Genomic DNA, 21,404 nt, shown 5'->3' on the forward strand with positions numbered 1-21,404 from the left:
TTAATAAGCGAGTGTCATTCAAGGCGGGAAGAATAGTTGCGGATGTGGGGGGGTCGGTACATTATGGTCAGTGAGGGGCAGCACGGTGGCGCAGTGAGTAGCACTGCAGCCTCATGGCGCTGAGGTCCCAGGTTCGATCCCGGCTCTGGGTCACTGTCCGTGTGTAGTTTGCACATTCTCCCCGTGTCTGCGTGGGTTTCGCCCCCACAATCCAAAGATGTGCAGGATAGGTGAATTGGCCACACTAAAATTGCCCCTTAATTGGAAAAATGAATTATGGTCAGTGGGAAGCTGGAGGGGCTGCCGGTGGTACTTGTGAATGCGTACGCGCCGAATTGGGATGATGTGGAGTTCATAAAGTGGATGCTGGGGAAGTTCCCGGACCTGGATTTGTATAAGCTGGTCATGGGGGGGGGAGGAGGGACTTCAACACGAGCTCAAGGACAGGCAGGGTGCCGGCAATGGCAAAGGAGCTAAAGGGGTTTATGGAACATATTGGGGGGGGGGGAAACGGGACGGACGGACCCATGGAGATTTGGGCGGCCGAGAGTGAAGGAGTTTTCCTTCTACTCACACATGCATAAAGTGTACTCCCAGTTTGACTTTTTTATCCTGAATAGGGCTTTACTGACGGGGGTAATGGACACTGAGTATTCAGCGATCATGATCTTGGATCATGCCCTGCACTGGGTTGACCTACAGGTGAGCAAGGAGGGTAGCCAGCGCCCGCACTGGAGGCTGGACGTGGGACTTTTAGCTGATGAGGAGGTGGGCGGCTGACAAAATGTACCCAGAACTATCTAGAAGTCAACGACACGGGGGAAATTTCAGCTGCAATGGTCTGGGAGGCGCTGAAGGCAGTGGTTAGAGGGGAGCTGATCTTGATACGGGCCTACAGGGAGAAGACAGACAGAGCAGTGACAGACCGACTGATAAAGGAAATACTACAGGTCGACAGGAGGTATGCGGAGACCCAGAGGCAGGGCTTCTAAAGGAACGACGGAGGCTACAGGCAGAGTTTGGCTTGTTAACTACAGGGAAGGCGGTGGAGCAGCTGAGGAAGGCGAGGGGTGCGATCTATGAATATGGGGAGAAGGCCAGTAGAATGCTTGCGCAGCAGCTTAGAAAGCGGGAGGCGGCCAGGGAGATTGGGAAAGTAAGGGACAGGGATGGGAACCGGGTCGGAGATGCAGCTGATGTCAATAAAGCGTTCGAGGAATTCTGCAGCGGGCTGTATGAGTCGGAACCCCCAGCTGGGCCGGAGGGGGTGAGGCAATTCCTGGGGAGGCTGAAGTTCCCGAAGGTTGACGAAGAGTTGGTAGAACGGCTGGGGGCCCCGATCGGGTTGGAAGAGATAGCAGGAGGGCTGAAGGCCATGCAGTCAGGTAAAGTCCTGGGACCGGACGGGTACCCCGTGGAGTTTTACAAAAGTTCTCTGGGATACTGGGGTCAATGCTGATGAGGACATTTAATGAGGCAAGGGAAAGAGGGGGGCTTCCCCCGACGATGTCACAGGCCACTATCTCATTGATCCTGAAGCGGGATAAGGACCCGGAGCTATGCGGGTCCTACAGACCGATCTCCCTACTAAATGTAGACGTCAAATTGTTGGCTAAGATCTTGTCCGCAAGGATTGAGGACTGCATCCCGGACATGATTGGGGAGGACCTGACGGGATTTGTTAAGGGGATGCAGTTGGTGGCCAACGTAAGAAAGCCTTTGAATGTAGTTATGATGCCCCCAGAGGGTAGGGACATAGAGGTAGTGGTTGCAATGGGCGCAGAGAAGGAATTTGACCGGGTGGAATGGGATTATCTGTGGGAGGTACTGGGGAGGTTTGGATTTGAGCGGAGCTTCATTGACTGGGTCAGGCTGCTGTATCAGGCACCCGTGGCAAGTGTTTGGACGAACAGGCTGACATCGGGCTATTTTAGGCTGCACCGGGGGACGAGGCAGGGATGCCGCCTCTCCCCGCTGTTGTTTGCACTGGCCATAGAACCGCTGGCAATTGCGATGAGAGCCTCAAGGGGCTGGAGGGGGTTGGAACACAGAGTCTCACTATACACGGACGACCTACTCTTATATGTGTTGGACCCATTGGAAGGGATGGAAGAAATTCTGGGGATTCTGGGGGATTTTAGCCGGTTTTCGGGTTATAAATTGAACATGGGGAAAAGCGAGATGTTCGCGATCCAGGCAAGGGGGCAGGAGAGGCAATTGGGGGAGCTGCCATTTAGAGTGGTAGGAGGAAGCTTCCGGTATCTAGGCATCCAGGTGGCGCGGGAATGGGAACGGCTGCACAAGCTGAATCTGGCCCGACTAGTAGACCAAATGAAGGGGGATTTTCAAAGGTGGGACGTGCTCCCGCTGTCACTGGCTGGGAGGGTACAGACAGTGAAAATGACGGTTCTCCCAAGATTCCTGTTTGTGTTCCAGTGCCTCCCCATCTTTATTCCTCGGTCCTTTTTTAAACGGGTCAACAAGGTGATCTTGTGCTTTGTATGGGCGGGTATGACCCCGCGAGTTAAAAAGGGGATGCTGGAGCGCAGCCAGGGGGAGGGCAGGCTGGCACTCCCGAATTTTAGTAATTATTACTGGGCGGCGAATATAGCCATGATTAGGAAGTGGGTGGTGGTGGTGGTGGTGGTGTGGGGGGGGGGGGGGGGGGTCGTCGTCGATGTGGGAGCGAGTAAAGGTTGCATCATGTAAGGGCACTAGTTTGGGGGCGTTGGTAATGGCACACTACTCTACCAGCCCCGTGGTGGTTGCAGCCCTGAGAGTCTGGGGGCAGTGGAGTAGACATGTGGGAGCAGAGGGAGCATTGGTCTGGTCTCCAATTTGCAATAATCACTGGTTTGCCCTGGGGAGGTTAGATGGAGGGTTCTGGAAATAGCAGAGAGCAGGGATCGCGAGGATGAGGCGATATGTTTATAGAGGGGAGCTTTCCCTGAGGGAACTGGAGGGGAAATTTGAACTGACGGGAGGGAACGAATTTAGGTACCTGCATGCGCAAGACTTCCTACGCAGGCAGGTCTCAACCTTCCCGCTCCTACCACCAAGGGGGATACAGGACAGAGTAGTTTCCAGAGTGTGGGTGGGAGAAGGGAGGGTTTCGGACATTCACAAGGAACTTATGGGGTCAGGGGAAACACAGACCGAGGAGCTAAAACACAAATGGGAAGAGGGAGATAGAGGATGGTCTCTGAGTGGATGCGGAGAGTCTACGCGTCCACAACATGTGCTAGGCTCAGCCTGATACAGTTTAAGGTTGTTCACTGGGCTCACATGACAGTGGCCCGGATGAGCAGGTTCTTTGGGGGAGAAGGCAGGTGCGCAAGGTGTGCGGAGGACCAGCGAACCATGTCCACATGTTTTGGACATGCCCGAAGCTTAGGGGATTCTGGCAGGTGTTTGCTGACGTTTTCAACACCTTGGACATGACAAGGGTGGCATCAAGTCCAGAGGTGGCAATTTTCAGGGTGTCGGAAGATCCGGGATTCCAGGAGGGGAAGGAGGCAGACGTTCTGGCCTTTGCCTCTCTGGTAGCCCGGAGACAGATATTATTAGCTTGGAGGGACTCAAAGCCTCCGAAGTCAGAGACCTGGCTATCTGACATGGCTAGCTTTCTCTGTCTGGAGAAAATCAAGTTTGCCCTGAGAGGGTCAATGTTAGGCTTCGCCCGGAGGTGGCAGCCGTTCGTCGACTTCGTTAGGGAAAATTAACTGTCAGCAGAGGGAGGGGGGGTTAGTTTAGTATAGAATAGAAGGCTCGAAAAGGTGGGATCTGTGAGAGAGGAAGACGGCTTTTGCACTATGTTTATATTTGTATGTACACTGTTTCTTCTGTTACTGTTATAAAACCATAAATACCTCAATAAAATGTTTATATTAAAAAAAAGAATGCGCTAGTAGTGGTATAAAGGTAAGACATGTCAATGGGAGCACAAAGGTCAGTGCTCAGTAAAATCAAAACTAAAGAACAAGTGACAGATGGCTCAGTTAGGGAGGGAGAACATTCATTGGAAAAAAATATTTTGAATATAAAAAATGGTCAAGGTGGAGGAGAAAGGTCACAGTGTTGGGCTTTACTGGAAGCACTGCAGCAGGCCAAGGACAGACATGTGGGAATGAGAGCAAGCTGTTGAATTGAAATGGCAAGCGACAGGAAGGTTGGGGTCATGCTTGTAAACTGAGTGAAACTTTTCCGCAAAGCAGTCACCTAGTCTGCGTTTAGTCTCCCCAAAGCAGAGGAGACTGCATTGGGAGCAGTGAATACATCAGACCAAATTAAAGGAAGTGCCAGTGAAATGTTGCTTCACCTGAAGAATGTGTTTAGGGCCTTGAACATTGACGAGGGAGAAGGTAACTATATGCATTAAACCCAGCAACAATAACTTGCACTAATATTGCTTCTTAAACAAAGTAAACCATCATAAGATGCTTTACAGCAGCCTTATCAATCAAAATCCAATGTTGAGCGACTTAATATTAGGGCAGATAAAAGGTTGGGTTTCAAGGTTAATCTTAAAGAGGTGGAGATGGTTTAAGGAGCGAATTCCAAAGCTTCGAGCTGTGGCGGCTGAAGGCATAGCTGTCAATAATGGAGTGGTTAAAATTGGGACATGCAAAAGACAGAATTGAAGCGTGCAGAGATCTCGCAGATCCAGTACAGAGACAAGGAAGGACAAGCCATATGGAGGATGAGAACTTCAAAATCAAGCTGTGACTCAATTGAGGACAATATAGGACAGCAAGCACTGAAGTAATAAATAATAATATTCTTTATTGTCACAAGTAGGCTTACATTGCAATGAAGTTACTGTGAAAAGCCTCAAGTCGCCACATTCCGGCGCCTGTTCAGGTACACAGAGGGAGAATTTAGAATGTCCAAATTACCTAACAGCATGTCTTTCAGGACTAGTGGGAGGAAACGGGAGCACCCGGAGGAAACCCACGCAGACACAGGGAGAACGTGCAGACGCCGCACAGACAGTGACCCAGCCAGGAATCGAACCGGAGACCCTGGTGCTGTGAAGCCACAGTGCTACCGTGACGGGTAAGTGAGATTTGGTGTGAGTTAGGATACGCACAGCAGAGTTTTGAATGAACTTAAGTTATGGAAGGTGGAAGGTTGTCTTCAGACTGAGATGAATTGCTGCTGAAACTCTCATCCATGTCTTTTTTACCTCTAGCCTTAGGCACGCCAAAGCTCTCCTGGTTGACCTTCTTCCATTCTCCATAAACTTCAGCTCAATCAAAACTCTGCTACCTGTGTCCTAACTAGCTCCAAGTCCTGCTCACCCATCACTGCTGTGCTTGCTGACCTACAGTGTCTTCTGGTTATGCAGCGCCTTAATTTTCAAATCCCTCCACGGCCTCACCCCACCACATCTCTGGAATCTCCAACAACCAAGATGTTTGCACTCTTCCAATTCTGGGCCCTTGCACATTTTCAGTTTTACTCGTTCCACATTGGCAGCTGTGCCTTCAGTTGCAGAGGCCCTAAGCTCTGGGATATCTTCCTTAAACTCTCTATTTCCCCTACTTTAAAACACTTCTTAACAAGTCTTTTACCTGTCCTCATATATTCTTATGTTTTGTTTGATAACATTCCTAAAATGTACCCTGGGAGGTTTTACAATGTTTAAGGTGCCATATAGTTACAAGCTGTTCTTGTTATGTTTGATGTTTATGGATCTTTCGAAATGCTGCTTTTTCACTCCAGCAGAAATTGGAGATAGTTACCTTTTCCTAATCCAAGTTCCCTCCTCTTCTGACTGACACAAAGTATCTTCCTGCAAGCTCACTAAAATGGCTATTCTATTAGCAGGCTATTCTTTTTTGGTACACATTACAACTGACAGCTTCGGCTGATTCTGATACTTTAAAAAACATTATTTCACAGGTCATTTCACAGGAGGTGAAACTAGCATTTGTTTCTCATCCCGAATTGCCCTCGAGAAAGTGGCAGTGAGCTGCCTTCTTGAACCACTGTAGTCCATCTGGTACAGGTACATCCACAGTGCTGTTCGGAAGGGAAATGCTTCACATACTTTCTGGTGAAAGTCACTAAACACTGATTGACTTTCCCCTCTCCACCATAGGGCTATATGGCCAATTATAGCACGTCCATTATCATCCATCTGATGGGCTAACTCAGGTTAAACCAGGGTAACAGTCCGGTACAGAAGGCCGAGGATGGATGTAGGCAACCAAGCGAACAGGCAGCAGAGATTTTAGGATTTAGAGTTTCTGCTGACTTCACAACAACAGCCTTGGCAGCTTTAGAGCTTGCATGATCTTATTACCGGTTTCCTAATAATCCTGTTAGTCATAACATTCTGCTTTTCTTCTTCTGCTTGGTAACTTACCCTTTTTGACCTCCAGCAGCCTCTGTGCACTATTTGCCACCAGCTCCCAAAAAAATTAATCATTGGTTTTCTGGAGCAATTATTTTACCTTCTCTGTGGATTTCCCTTATCCCCAGTGTAGCCACCTGGGTTGGCCACTTCCCGACTTAAAATAGAGATCCGCAAAGACTACAGGGAAATTCAGCCAACACAGGCAAAACTAGCAGGTGCAAAGTTTCCTGTGTATTAGACTTTGCAGAAACCCAGACAGCACTGAAACCAACAGCCATCTGCATACTAATGAGCGATCCCCGGGAACAATTGGAAACATTTAGTAAAACAAGGTCAAGCCAGACTCCTCGGCGCCAGCAGGAGCCAAGACAAAGGAAGGCCAACGGACACCTAGGGGCTGCCCAGAGATCAGGGACTGGCTCCAGTATCGGAGAAATAGATCCAAGTGATCGGAACGCAGTCCAATCACTTGGAACCAGGTATGGGGTCCGCCCCGAACGGCGCGAAGCCCCTGGGGACTATAAAGTAGAGTTCCCAAGTTCAAATCATCCTTCTTGGCAGGGTCACTCAGCAACGCGAACCAACCCTTGACAGTGACCTGCCTAGCTGCCGCACCAACCAAGTAAGTCTCCAGTCAACGCACGCTACGAGATAGGCACTCCTAGCTACCAGTCCATACCAGCTTTGAAGCCTGCAGATTCAGAACCCGAACGAAAGGCCATTTGTTCCCCTGACCTGGTGGGCCAGTCCCAAAGCTAAGTATAGGCCTTTTAGTGTTAGAGATAGTCTAGTAAGTAGAGTTTTATGCATGAGTAGTGATTGACTGTGTATAATAAATGTGTTTTGATTTGAATCTTACTAATTGGTGTGTCGAGTTATTGATCTGTACTTGAACTTGAACTTCATGGCGGTATCATAAAGATACCTGGCGATTCGAGAGCAAAGGTTATAGAAACAGAGCAAATTAAGTAATGATACAACGGGCAACATTTACGAGCCAACCAAAAGTTAGCAACACCAACAGCCAACTAAAAACATTTTGTTGAAAATCTACCAAGGAGGGACGTCTGCCTTAAATCAAAAGTTACAAAATCTTTGTTTCTAATTTGACAATACAACTAAAATGAAATGAGAAAGTTGAAATCTTCACTAACAAATCAGAAAGCTGACGTTGATACAAACTCACCTGGGCTTCAATAATCTTTTGTTTGGCATCAATCACTGTCTGCATTTCTGAATGGTCTTTCTTCAGCTCTTCTTCCACTGCCATCAATCTGTAAACCAAAGAGGAGTAAAGTGTGAGTACACAAATCCCAGAAGGAAGTTGTCCATTCAAGAATTGCCAGCTAATTACAACAGGGTATGTTTCACCAGAAGCTTTAAGTCCAAACTGGAATTGATTTAGTGTTTACCCACAAACTTCCTCCAGAAATCCAGGTCAGTGACTGAGCACTGTCCATGTGATTCCAATGATGCTGTTTTGATCTGGTTATTGGAAGTGTGTCTAGGGTCGACTGCTGTTGCTCTAATTCTTCTTTCCTGCTGCAATTATATCCCAGTACGGCCTTTCCCCAGTGCAAGTGTGTCGTGTACAGTGAGGTCAGATGATTGACTGAACCCAATTCTACAAAGAAAGCACCTGAATGGTTTCACTTCAGTGTGAACATGTTGATGGTACATCAGTTCCCTGAACTTTTATAGCAATTACCATATTCTGGGCATTTAAATGATCTGTCAGTGTGAACTTGCTGGTGTGTCTGCAGGTCACAGCTAAGATCTGGAACTGAGTTTCAACAGACAAGAGAATTGTTTCCCTGACATATCACCGCCTGCCATCAATTACATTTGGAATTGACACCAAGAGAAATCAGGCCCAGGCAAGGAGTTGCTACCATGATGGTCGTGATTCAATCTCAAGGCAGTCTAAAGACAACAAATGGAAACTCGAAGTCTTTCCCAACCTGCAAGATGTGTTTGACATGCTCATCACTCTTCTAATTATTGCATTCTTTTATTTTTACCATCATTAAAGTACAGAATTCTGGTGGCCAGTTTCCAATTTTTATTGTTAAGTTGTCACGTGCTCCTTTTTCTCAGAAAGCAAAAATACAGCAATCCTGCACTAAACCAAAATGCTTTGACGACCTATCATTCAACATTAGCCTACCCGCAATCAGCCCTATTACCTAGTGGTAAAGCAAGAAATAATACTAAGAACTTAAAGGTCAAATTGGTTATGTCTTGATCAGCAGTCAAAGCTGACAAAATGTCAAGAATAATTTGCATTTATATAGTGCATTCAACAGGAAAATGACACAAGGCACACCATATAGAAGCATAGAAAAAGTGTACATCAGACCAAAAGAAAGAGTAGGCAGGGTAAGCAAATGATTGGTATGATGTGTATTATTAAAGGAGAAGGCATCTGAGGAAAAATTCCACGAGTATGGTGGGCCTAGGTAGCAGAAGGCCATCATTAATAGGGAGGTGGCGGTGTAGTGGTATTGTCACTGGACTAATAACCCAGTCTAGTACCCAAGGTAATGCACTAGGGATCTGGGTTCGAATCCAACCATGGCAGATGCTGAAACTTGAATTCAATAAAAATCTGGAATTAAGAGTTTAATGAAAGCATTGTCAATTGTTGTAAAACCCCATCTGGTTCACGAATGGAAATCTGTCATCCTTACTGGCCTGGTCTACATGGGACTCCAGATCCACAACAATGTGGTTGATTCTTAAATTGCCCAGCAAACCACCCAGGTTCATGGGAATCAGGGATGGACAATAAATGCTGATCCAGCCAGTGACACCCACATTCCATGAATGAATGTTTAAAAATGCTGATGGAAATCGAAAAATTTCAATAAAATATATTTTTTTTTAAAAATGCTGATGGATGATCAGCTATGATCATAATGAATGGCGGAGTGGGTTTGAAGGGCCGAATGGCCTCCTCCTACTCCTATTTTTTCTATGGTTTTTTTTCTAAAAGGCAGAAGGAAAGAGAGTTTTGCAGAACGTACAGGGGAGGGGCACTTTTCATAAACTTCCTAAGATACAGAGCAAGTGCCAGAGGTTTGGAGAGTGGCAAATGCGACATCCTGATTCAAGAAAGGATGCAAGGACATTCCTAGTAACTAGAGGCCAGTTAGTTTAACATCAGTGGTGGGTTTGGAGTGGGCTGGATTTGTTTATTGTCACGGGTAAAAAGTACTGTTCTGCATACAGTTCAGACAGATCATTCCATACATGAAAAAGAAGCATAGGTCATACATAGGCAGCACGGTAGCATTCTGGATAGCACAATTGCTTCACAGCTCCAGGGTCCCTGGTTTGATTCCGGCTTTGGTCACTGTCTGTGCGGAGTCTGCACATCCTCGCCGTGTGTGCATGGGTTTCCTCCGGGTGCTCCGGTTTCCTCCCACAGTCCAAAGATGTGCAGGTTAGGTGGATTGGCCATGATAAATTGCCCTTTAGTGTCCAAACATTGGCCTTAGTGTTGGGTGGGGTTACTGGGTTATGGGGATAGGGTGGAGGTGTTGACCTTGGGTAGGGTGCTCTTTCCAAGAGCCGGTGCAGACTCGATGGGCCGAATGGCCTCCTTCTGCACTGTAAATTCTATGATAATCTATGATAAATACAGTATGTAAGCAAGTACATATACACAGGCATCGGGTGAAGCATACAGGAGTGTAGTACTACTCAGTAGAGAAGATGTGTGAAGAGTCTATAAGAAGGTTGTTTAGGAGTCTAGGTTTAGTCATTTAGGTAAGGTTTTAGAAACAATAATCAGGGGTAAAATTCATCAGGCTCTTGGAGAGGTTTAATATAATTAAGGAGAGCCAGCACAAATTTGTAAAGGCAGAATTTGACTAATCTAATAGAATCTTTTGATACAGCAAACAAGAAGGTTATGAAGGAAATGTAGTGTATATTATCCAAATGGAAAATGCTTCACAGAATACCACATAAAAGGCTGGTTAACAAAATTGAGGCTCATGGAATAAGAGGCTCACAGTCAGTTAGGAGACATAAATTAGCTTAAGCCAGAAAACAGTCATGTAAATGGCTGTTTTCAGATTGGAGGGTGGTAGCGAGTGGTGTTTTAAGAGTCAGAGCTAGGACCTTTGCTTTTTTGATATGGATAAAGGAATATAAAGTAAAATTTCACAATTTGCTGATGAAACCAAACTTGGGAGTGTGACGAACAGTAAGGATAATGTCAACCAAATGCAGGCCAGCAGAATGAACAGACAAGTGGAAGAAGGAAATTAATACTGAGAAGCATGAGTGATGTATTTTGGCCAAAGGGTTAAGGAGAGGCAAGATATACTTAATGGCCCAGTTCTGATGGTACAGGACTAGGGGACATGATTTAAGACTTTGGGCAAGAAATCAGGGGAATGTGCTGAAGAACCCTTTTTATAGAGCAAGCTGTAACGGTCTGGATCTCATTACCTATGAGGGTTGGGGGAAGTGAAGATGATCCAAAAGGAAATTGGATAAAAACTGGAGGAAAATAAACTTGCAGGGACACAGAAGGGAATGTGCCTGTCTGGACTGCTCTACGGAGAGGTGGCAGAGACTTGATGTGCTGAGTGGTCTCCTTCTGGTTGTAATAAGAATTGCATCAGTAAATTAGCAGTGAAGTGTGTGTCAGGTATGCACCTCTTGAAATGAAAAGACAGCATCCAGTCAGGAGATTTGATATGATCTAAAAATTAATGTCATATATTCTGAGGCTTTGGTTACTGTTCGTTATCATAGATATTTTTATTGATGTTGCTATGTTTTTAATTGAATATGACAACAGTGTTGTGTACCACAAGTCCTAGAAAAGACTTTTGATGTGACATGTCAAAGTCTATTAGACTTGTTGCACGACCTAGAGAAGTAAGTTTTTGAAAATGTTTTCTTATTGAATTGCATGAGGACTTGCTCCTCTGACAACCTGTAGAATGGCTGACCTGCTGATGATTGTTTTCATCTGGCTGTCCTTCTCCTCCTGCTGCCTTCGCAGCCTGTCCTCACTGTCTTCCAGTCTGGTCTTGTACTCAAGCAGAAGCTTCTGCATCTGTTGCTCCTGGGCAAGCAGGCGGCGCTCATACTCCTCCAGCCTCCGACTTGATACCTTCAGCCGATCCTTCAGCTTCGTAACCTCCTGTTCATACTGTCAGGGGGATCAATGAAAACCATTTCAGCACAAGAAACCAAAGATGCCACCTCGTCTATCCCACTTATCCAAGAGGCAAATCAAATACCAAAACAAAATTGCATCAATCTTGAGATAATACCACCATTATTACACAAGAAATTCCAACAGGTGATAGAATTTTATTAATTGCCAGGTGTCAGGAAATATTGCATGGGGAAAACTGAAGTGGAAGAGAACACAAAATGAAGTTCTCAGCTTGGACATTGTGTGGTGCATGAAGGTGGCAGGAGGCAAACTGCGGTTTGATTTTACAATTCACCCCTTGGAGAATTTTCTTCCCTCAATTCTATTTCTCATGTTTAAAGCAAGATGAAGTTCACCATGAGATTTTGTTCATGCAAAACCACATTCTAAAATTGATGGACAATGCATAGGTGTGTCATTGACATCTGATTGTCCCAATTAAGCTAACTTCATAGAACAAGGTGCCCAAATCTGATTTCTTAGTAAGCAAAATGGGCATTTACATTATTGATTCAGAAGTTGCCAATATCACGAGGTATGCTTTATTTTGTTTATTCAGGGGATGTGAGTGTTGCTAACAAAGCCAGCATTTGTTGCCCATTCTGAATTCATGCTCAACTGAATCACATTTCCTGCTCGCAAGCTTCTTGCGCAGCTGCAAGTTCCTTCACCATCCCAAGCACAAAATGTTAAGTCCCACCTCCTTCAGCTGCAATTGAAAATTGCCATCCACTGTTAGATAGAATTCCTAATATTGTGAGAGTTCTGTCCAGAGGATGCAGCTGCATTCAAATGTGTGAGGCAGCAGCGGCAGGAGGTAGGGATCAGCAGCAGCACCAAGAGGAGAGGAGCTGGGAGCTGCATCAAAGAGATTCAGATGAATGACAATGTATGTTCAGGCTGGATCTGAGCCCTGGTCATAATTTAGACATCTTTGCTATAGCAGTGCCTAACTAAATACTCTGCTGTTACTCTTGAACAAACTGCATGATTGAGTCGATAATTTTCCTTTCAAAAGCCTTTTCTAAGTTTATCTTAACATCTCCATCTGATTTGAGTGCTGCAGATTAAACAACATACCCTGTGGTATTGATGCATTTTAAATCAATACTGTAAATGGAAACTGGTTCTGAATTCAAGTTACTCTGAAACACAATCAGACTCTTGGGCAAGCTTGGACTTCTACCACTGTGTGTTCTTTTTTGTTAGAATAAAACATTGAAATATTCTGTGGTATTTATCTTGCAAGAAATGTTTCCGACTTAGCCAAGATTGTACCATCTCTCTGCAGAACCAATCACTCGACTCATCTGATTTACCGCTGTTCATTCATAATCTGCCCGAGACAGCTGTCGGTTAAAATAAACATTTAAAACTGCAGTTCTGACTGTGGGTACAACACAAAAGTGCAGTGTCTGTCGCACAGAATCAAAATCTGCTGCAGCAGATTGTGTCCAACCAGCGCATCCCATAGATTCTGTAGAAGGTATATTGTCATATAAATGTCAATGCCTTCGTTACCGGGGGAATGGAAAAGAGAAAATTACTTCAGAAACTAATCAATATTGTCATCACGGTTTTAGGAACTAATAGAGATGTGACATTTTTATGTAGCCATCTTGTTGCATTTTTTTCCCACTAGGGATTTCAATACGATATAAACAATAAGTGTGCAACATTTTCACACTGTGTCGACATGAACTATGAAAAACATGAAGCAATACAAATCCAGATCTCCTCCTTCCAAACTGGAGCTGCAGCTGGAGGCAGCATTTTGATCTGTCCCACACAATGTGGAGGATCGGTGCTTACAGGTCTGTCACTGGTGGTGGATGCAATTTAAAATAATAAATTACAATCACATTGATATTTTAGTACAGCCTTGTATAATTAATAGACCAATTTATTACTAAAATTCAATGATTTAAAAAAAAGGGTGCAGATCTTGGTCATTAGTAATTACCTACTTTATATCTTCTTTATTGTACTGTTTACTTCCCTCAGCCCCAGTTGCAAATGTTCACTTTGGCCCAGCAAATAGTGTCCCTGGCCCTCGACTCTAATTAGGAGGGAAGTAAGCACTTTTTTACCTACCCTTTCTGCATGTTTATTCTCCTCACGGATTTGATCTGTTTCATCATCTTCCAAATACTGTCCATTATTCAGAACCCAAGCAGCTGTTCTTTCAACTGGTGACATGGTGGCAGTCTCCACTGGTGACTGGACCTGCACAGTCAGACAACCAAATTAAATCTTTATACCTTGCCAGAAAATCACCACAATCAACAGGTGCAAGCAATGGAGTGAGTGTAGTTTCTCTCGCTCTGTTAGTCTGTACACTGCTACGTAGCGATTTCAGATGAACTAAATCCTACCAAAGAAATACAGCAACTGTGTTGTTAATTCCACAGATTTGTGATGGTCAGCACACAAATTATAAGGGAAACTACAGCAGTTTAGGGGATGGTTTTGAAAGTCATCAGCATCTGCAGAACAGCACTCCAGCAAAAGATGCCACTAGTTTTAAAATGAAGAGGAACTAAAGAAAGAGGGTATAAAATAAACAGCCACAGTGTGTTGTATAATTAGAGCACCACATGATGGCCTGGGAAGAATTCCTCACCTGTTGTGACTGCTGCTGTCTATGTACTGCTCGGACCTTCGGCACAGGACTTTCCCCTTTTGATGAGGTTGATGGTTGCCGTGACCGGTTTTCGGTTTGTGGTGGCTCAGGTGATGTGGACGGTACTCCTGACATGCTCCCTGCGCTCCTCTGCGACGCACTAAGTGGTAACGAATGAGGTGCTTTCACTCTGCTGCTGGGAGCTGACAGCTCTGTCCTGCGGAGCTGTGAATGCCCAATGCTATTCTGCCGAGGCAATGCCACTGGGAGATTGCTCCTGTCTGGCATTGTGTTTCGTTTGGAGTAATCGTCACTATAAGCACTGCGTTTGGCAAAGTCCTCAATGCTGCTATTACTGGGACCACTCAATTTGCTGATCAGCTCCTCACTATTGGTGTGGCTTCGGGAGCTTGTGGAGCTTAGGTTTTCAGAACTGGAGTCCATGCCAGCTTTACTGCTTCCTGCTGGTGGATTGTTCAGCAGATAAACAGGGTTTTGGAAAGACAGAGGTTGCAGGCTATTCTGCTGATTCAGAGCTGGATGTAGAGGCCTGCGGATCTGAGGAGCACTGTGTGCCCCGCTTTGTACCTCTCGGAGTTGCTTGATGTTCGCCGTATGTGTAACAGAGGCCTGGCTGCCAGTGTGCCGTCCTGGCACATTGGGAAGGACTGGAACACTATTTGCTCCTTGTGTTACTGCAGTGGTTTGCAGATCCACAAGCGATACACTCCTGCCATTATGTAGGGTGGATTCTTCTTCATCCCTGTCAGAATAAGTCACACTCTGCGTTGAGGCTGGTTGGCTTGGAAAGTGCTGTTTGGTGTGTAAAAATGCTTCAACATTCTCTTGAGTTGGAGACTGCAATTTCTGCACATCACTGGAAATAAACACAAATTATTTTTTCATGTACAACACTGATCAAAATCATCCATTTCCCACTCATTTTTTATTAATAGCTCTATTTTCTCCCTCACTCCTCAATTCCCTCAGACCAGACATGGTTGGTTATTGCCTGGTCAATGGCAAGTAACTGACTCATTTCATAACCTTTGCTGTGTTCACAGCCAAGCAGGCAGAATAGCTGCATGTTCCCTTGTCTCTGCTATTCAGAGGTCACTGGAAGCTGAGAGCAGGCATATAATGATGCTCTGGCTGAGGTAGATTTCCTATGGCAGTGTTTTCCACTGGAAATCACTGACAAGCTATAGATGGGGGTGACTGTAATACTGTTTTAGCCACAAACCTTAATTTTAGCAGAAATGTCCTTAAATCCAATCATATGGGTCGAAGTAAATGCACTTCACATGTGTATATTAACATAAATATCAACCACATTCAGGATCCAAGGAAGAAATCATTCAAAACAATCAAAAGCATACACACGCACACTCTGCTTTTTGCCTATGTTATTAGTAAACTCATCAGAAAATTAAAGTACACAGGCAAACGCCTTCCGAATGAGCACTGAGATCACATGTCCAATAACTGTCTATTTGCAAATTGCGCATATAATCAGCTACATTTGGATTCCCAAACATCAGGGGCTAAAATATTGGGCAGCATAGTCCAACGGGGAAGCCCAAGGACTCAATTTGCCATCCCCATACTACACTCTGCAAATGAGGAAATAATATGCATGATCTTGCTACGGCACTGCCCATCAGAGGTCCAAAACGTTATGCACATCAATTCCACACAACGCCAGGCCATCCTTATTGCCCTTTCTCCAGATGAAAGCAATTCTGACTGAGAAGAGAAGCAGTCAAACTGCTCCCATGCATTCATCACTGTTATTCTGAGTAAGCCACAGGGAAGTGAGTTACATTGGAATGCAAAATAAAAATGCTGCAAACATCACAGATCAGGCAACATCTGTGGAGTGACAAACGCAGGGTTAATGTTTCAGGTTAATAAACTTTGATCAGAACTTGGGGAGAAATGACAACAGGCACCTTGGCCATCCTTGGATCCCATCACTGTATCACTGCACAGCAATTGCAGCAGGTACAGAGAAACATAGCTCAGAAAGTAGAAATTAATAATCATTAACTTGCAGAAACAGCAGCCCCATCTGATGAGAGAAAAATTCTGAAAAAGGGGAAAACACTCCAATCACTTTCTGAAGAAAAGAAAATAACTGACCTAAATGCAACTAAACCCAAATTGCTTCTGGTGTTTTAGACAATGCAACTTTATCTCTGCCCCCTCCTTCCAATGAAATTTGACACTGTCTGAAGGCTTATTATGATTTCGGGTGGACAGAATTCTTGAGTCTCCTTCAATGAGAATTTATGGCCCAGAATTTTCAGTCAGTGGCAAAGTGACAGCACTCGCTGCTGACCTTGAGGAAGGATGCCCACAAAAGTCTAGTGATCACTGTAGCATAGATTCTCCCTTCCCCATGTAAGTTTGAATCAGCCACCAGGTCAAAGTGATCTCCAGGTATTTAGCAACAGTGATATTATCAAGCAAGGAAGCAGCCAATCACACTGAAGTATTCACTCAGACAGCAAACCAGGACAAAAATGCAACTATTATCCTTCACTTTTAATTAAATTTGACAGAAAGCAAAATAAATAATAAAGGCGTACTCATGGGATTAAGATAGAAGTTGAAACCTCAGAAACATTAAAAATAATGACATTTTTACCATAGTGAAGAAATTTGATGTTTCACAAGCATAAAGTTAGTTTTTCAGGAATAGTGAGACTGTTCAGCAGTAATTATGAACCTAATATTCCATTAAAAGCCCAATTACACCTCATTCAGCAATATATAACTTTCTCAAGAGCTTTATACTGTTACTAAAGGAATTAAAAGAGCAAGTTATCATCAGATCAGTGATTTCTAATTAATTGCAGATTATTTTATTTATGGAGAAGTGTTGAATCACCTATAGTGACTTCTGGATTTCCATGTTTAACTGCGCATCTTTGGACTCCAGATATTCCTATCAGTTTCAGAAGAGTAATGAAAGCAAATGCTGACAGTTTCACCGTCATTGCTACTGTCAAATCTGGGCCAGTTGATTCTTCATGCATTTGCAAGAAAATAAGATTTTTCTGCGGATGACAGGTAAGCGCCTCTCAACTAGGAGTCTGCCACCATCATAATATGGATGCCAATGGGGAAAACCTGACAGCAAATGACCCATTCCTACCTGTCACCGGGGTCCTCGAATATCCGCTGCAGTCCAGATGACACACTGCCACTCACATTGGGGGATGAACTGACGTGTTCCCGAAATCGCCGGACCTGCTGCTGAATTGGTGTGGGGCTAGTTAGTGATTTGGTGATATCGCTAAGGATGCGAGGTAGTGGGCCAAGCTTCGCTACTGTCGCCTGTAGAAATGAATTTTCACCCTGGTTGGACAATGCCATGGAAAAATCCACATTTTATTGGTGGAGGATGACGATTGATGTAAGCGAACCAGAATGCAGCATTGCAGAACAACAAAACCATGATGACCGTGGTGGAGAAGGATGCAAAAACGGTGCAGGAGTGGTGTGGGAATAAATGGAGAGGGTGGGGATGGGAGAGAAAGGGGATATAAAATAAATTAGAAACAAAACTAATGTTACTTAATGTGGTTACAAACTGTTCCACAACATTCAGATACAAAACCATGCAAAATAAACATCTAAATGTTTTTTTCAAAACAAAGCAATGAAAGAGAAAGGTAGCATCCATCTGAAGGGAGGGAAAGATGGTTGGGAAGGATCACAGGAAAAGGAACTTTAAGAAACTGAAAAATGTCAGGAAACCCAACCTCTTCATGCATGCAGAACCATTTTAGTAACACTATATTAACACTATAATAACAATAATTTATTGTTTCTAATTTCAATTTTTACTTTGTCACGTCGATAAAATGTAGCACAATAGTAGGAGACAAAAACAAATAATTTGGTTTGAACATTTAACAACAAATGCTACTTTTAGTTGAACATCTTCACCCCATGTTTTCTCTCACGGTAAAATTCTGCACTTTCATCGAGAAGGTACCAAGGAAAGACAGAATATTCTTCAGCTATGGTGTGGAAGTAACCTGGCAAAGGACTCAAATAACTTACCACCAACTCATCTTAGACTATGATTCCATAGGCCATGGCTCCTGTCCATCTTGGGTAACAATTAAGAGTAAGTAATTAATTACTGCATCACCCAGGGAGTCTGAGGCCAATTGCATGCCCCCAACTTCCTCGCAGAAATTAGCTAACCGACCACAGATCAGGGACTGAACTAGGGGCCTTCCTAATCATAAAATCATAGAATTTGCAGTGCAGAAGGAGGCCATTCGGCCAGGGTCTGCACCGGCTCTTGGAAAGAGCACCCTACCCAAGGTCAACACTTCCACCCTATCCCCATAACCCAGTAACCCCACCCAACACTAAGGGCAATTTTGGATACTAAGGGCAATTTATCATAGCCAATCCACCTAACCGCACATCTTTGGACTGTGGGAGGAAACCGGAGCACCCAGAGGAAACCCACGCACACACGGGGAGGATGTGCAGACTTCCCACAGACAGTGACCCAAGCCGGGAATCGAACTTGGGACCCTGGAGCTGTGAAGCAATTGTGCTATCCATAATGCTACCATGCTGCCCTAATCCAGATGATCAGTCCAATAACATATATGTTTCCTCAATTGAAACATCACAAAAGCAGGAAATTATTTTTAAATGCAGTCCAAAAATAAAAATATCTCTTGTCAAATTTAAACAAGTTTTAGATACCCACAACCTTCCTGATTTTCTGATTCATATTGTGGAAATGATCTGTTTTAACAGGGGCATTAGGTGAAAAATTAACACAAAATAGCATTCTTAATTTTTATTCACAATGAGGGTACAAACCACTCTAGTTTTTTTGATTCCCGAATGTCCGCACTGGGATATCTTTTTCTCGAACTATTTAGCAACCCTTTGATTCCTGAACTCCTCTTGATCCAACCCACCGTTTTGTCTTTCCCTCCATCAATTGCCAACATCAATGCAGAGGATTTTCCTGACATCCTGAAGTAATATTTTTCAACCTTGTCATGCGAGTGTCCCTTTAAGAAAGGTTTGGTCTTACCACATGACCTGTAGCACGGCTTCAGTGATGTCATTTGTGGGTGGAGCTGGGCTGTGGCTGTCAGGTGAAAGGGGGTTTAGTGTTTGGGATTCAGTTTTGGTTTGTTGCTTTGGACTGAAGAAGAGAAGCAGTGTTTCCCTGTTTACATTTTAAAGCTGTTCCAGGGTACTGAAGGCACATTGGGTATGGCAAACTGCCTTGGTAACTTTAAAGATAGAGTTGCTTTCCTGAAGGAGTTTTGAATCTGCTGATTGAAACTGGTTCAGAATCTCAGGGAAAGGACCAGTCCCATTCAAGTGCGATTACAGAGTGCTGGGCCACGCCCGTGAAAGGGGTTTTGGTTTATTGGATTTTGTTATTGAATTGGAACAGTTAAGGGGGTTTATTTAAGTGTGATATACATAGATTACTGTAGCTGTTGTATTTTCTTTGTGTTTGTAATTGATAACAAATTCTTGCTGTGTTCTATTTGTTTAACTATATTCTTACAATAAACTTTGATTTGATGAAAGCGCCTAGGAAGTCTGATGAATCACACCTGAAATGAAGGCTCTTGTGCTCATTCTAGTCAAATTCAACATAAATGTTATATGTCAGGCGAACTTCATAATACTTTTGGGGGGGCGATTCTCCGAGCCCCGCGCTGGAGAATCACCGCAGCACCATGACGCTGGCGCGCGATTCTCCGAGGTGCAGAGAATCGGCGCCAATTGCGCCGGTGCGTTTGACGCGGCCTGCTGGAATTGGCGGGGATACGACAGATTCCCGCCGCGCCGTTCACCCCTGGTCGCTGCCGGCGGGAACTTTGCGCGAAGGGTCGGGGGGGGGGGGGGGGGCGGCCTGTATGGCGGGGAAAACCGTTCCTTCACCGGGGGGGGGGGGGGGGGGCGCCGATGGGGTCTGGCCCACGATCGGGGCCCACCGATCGGCCTCTCCCCCCCCCCCCCGGGCCTACTTTGTTGCACGGCCGGCCCCCGAATCCCCACGCCATGTTGTTTCGGGGCTGGCGTGCTGAGGTCCCCCGCGCATGCGCAGGTTGGCGCGGCCCAACTGCGCATGCGCGGGTTGGCTTGGCACCGGGAAGGGAGGCTGGAGCAGCTGGAACCGCTCCAGCGCCGTGCTGACCCCCTGTGGGGGACAGAATCGGTCGTCCCCGTGCCCATTTTGGGCGTCGCGTTCACGACGGTGCGAACACTTTGTCTCCATTTTGGAGAATCGCTCCCTTGATGTTTCTAAGCGCTGGCCCATAACAACGTCAATACAACTGCAACTTCAATCATATAAGTGATGCTTGAAATTTCCTTTAAAAATCAATGTAAAAAAAACGCTCAATTTATAAAATTAAGAAGACTAGTTTTAACAAGTTATATTTTAATTAGTCATTTGGTGGTACAGAACTCGAGCTTTGATGAAAAAAAGAAATTATTTGGTGAAGCTTTTAATTTTGGACAATCACAAGAATAAAAATCCAAGGAAAACAACAAATTTATACGGTTATGAGAAGAGAATGCTGATTGGTTGGCAAGTGGACTCTGATTGGTAGAGGCATTGCCATGGAGGTTGCACCATTTGATGATGACTGACAGTTAATTGACAAGCAGTTGCATATTTTGTATCTTAACTAATCTGCATTATTGAATCACTAAAAGATACCTTGTCAAGCTGTGACACCACCTCCCAGAGCAGTGAATGCAGGACAGAGAGCTCACGGCCCAGGTCAATGTATCCTTCAAACCCTGGTGTGTTAGAAATGGTGTCTGGGTTTGAGATTTCTACCAGGAAACGTTTCATCCCACTCCACTCATGTTCCAGAAAATCATTCATAAATGCCATATATTCCTCTTTGTTCCCAAACCTATGGATATCAATGGAAGAGATCAAAGAACAAATACAGTCTCTGTGGGAGATGATGGATAGGTATTTCTTGCTGCTGCAGCCTGCAGAATACTGTGAACAGCCCCTGAAGCTAAAGCAAAGCAAAAATCAGTTCTCAACACAACCTTTCCTTTGATCCAGCTGAATTACTGAACATTAATGTATAATTAGTGTTCATACCCCAGCATAATACGGAATGTCAACTATGTACCCACATTCTGAAAATCATACCTGATGGAATCGCCCACAAGTACCCCATGTTAATCAGAATCGATCTAAAAAT

At 44.7% G+C, this 21,404-nt stretch overlaps 1 protein-coding gene across 11 annotated transcripts in view; it reads right to left on the reverse strand.

Annotated features, from left to right (window-relative positions):
- Positions 1-21,404, reverse strand: part of rasal2 (RAS protein activator like 2) — a 757,584-nt gene that overhangs the window by 7,631 nt on the left and 728,549 nt on the right. For all 11 annotated transcript variants that reach the window (XM_072511669.1, XM_072511668.1, XM_072511666.1 and 8 more), the window contains 6 exons: positions 20,900-21,101; positions 17,327-17,529; positions 14,167-15,043; positions 13,638-13,769; positions 11,332-11,534; positions 7,548-7,635 (listed from right to left, as the gene is read on the reverse strand). In XM_072511669.1, coding sequence (XP_072367770.1) covers positions 7,548-7,635; positions 11,332-11,534; positions 13,638-13,769; positions 14,167-15,043; positions 17,327-17,529; positions 20,900-21,101 — 1,705 coding nt within the window. The remainder of the gene's footprint in view (positions 1-7,547; positions 7,636-11,331; positions 11,535-13,637; positions 13,770-14,166; positions 15,044-17,326; positions 17,530-20,899; positions 21,102-21,404) is intronic.

Source organism: Scyliorhinus torazame, chromosome 7 (genome assembly GCF_047496885.1).
Source record: "Scyliorhinus torazame isolate Kashiwa2021f chromosome 7, sScyTor2.1, whole genome shotgun sequence".
Classification (NCBI taxonomy): domain Eukaryota; kingdom Metazoa; phylum Chordata; class Chondrichthyes; order Carcharhiniformes; family Scyliorhinidae; genus Scyliorhinus; species Scyliorhinus torazame.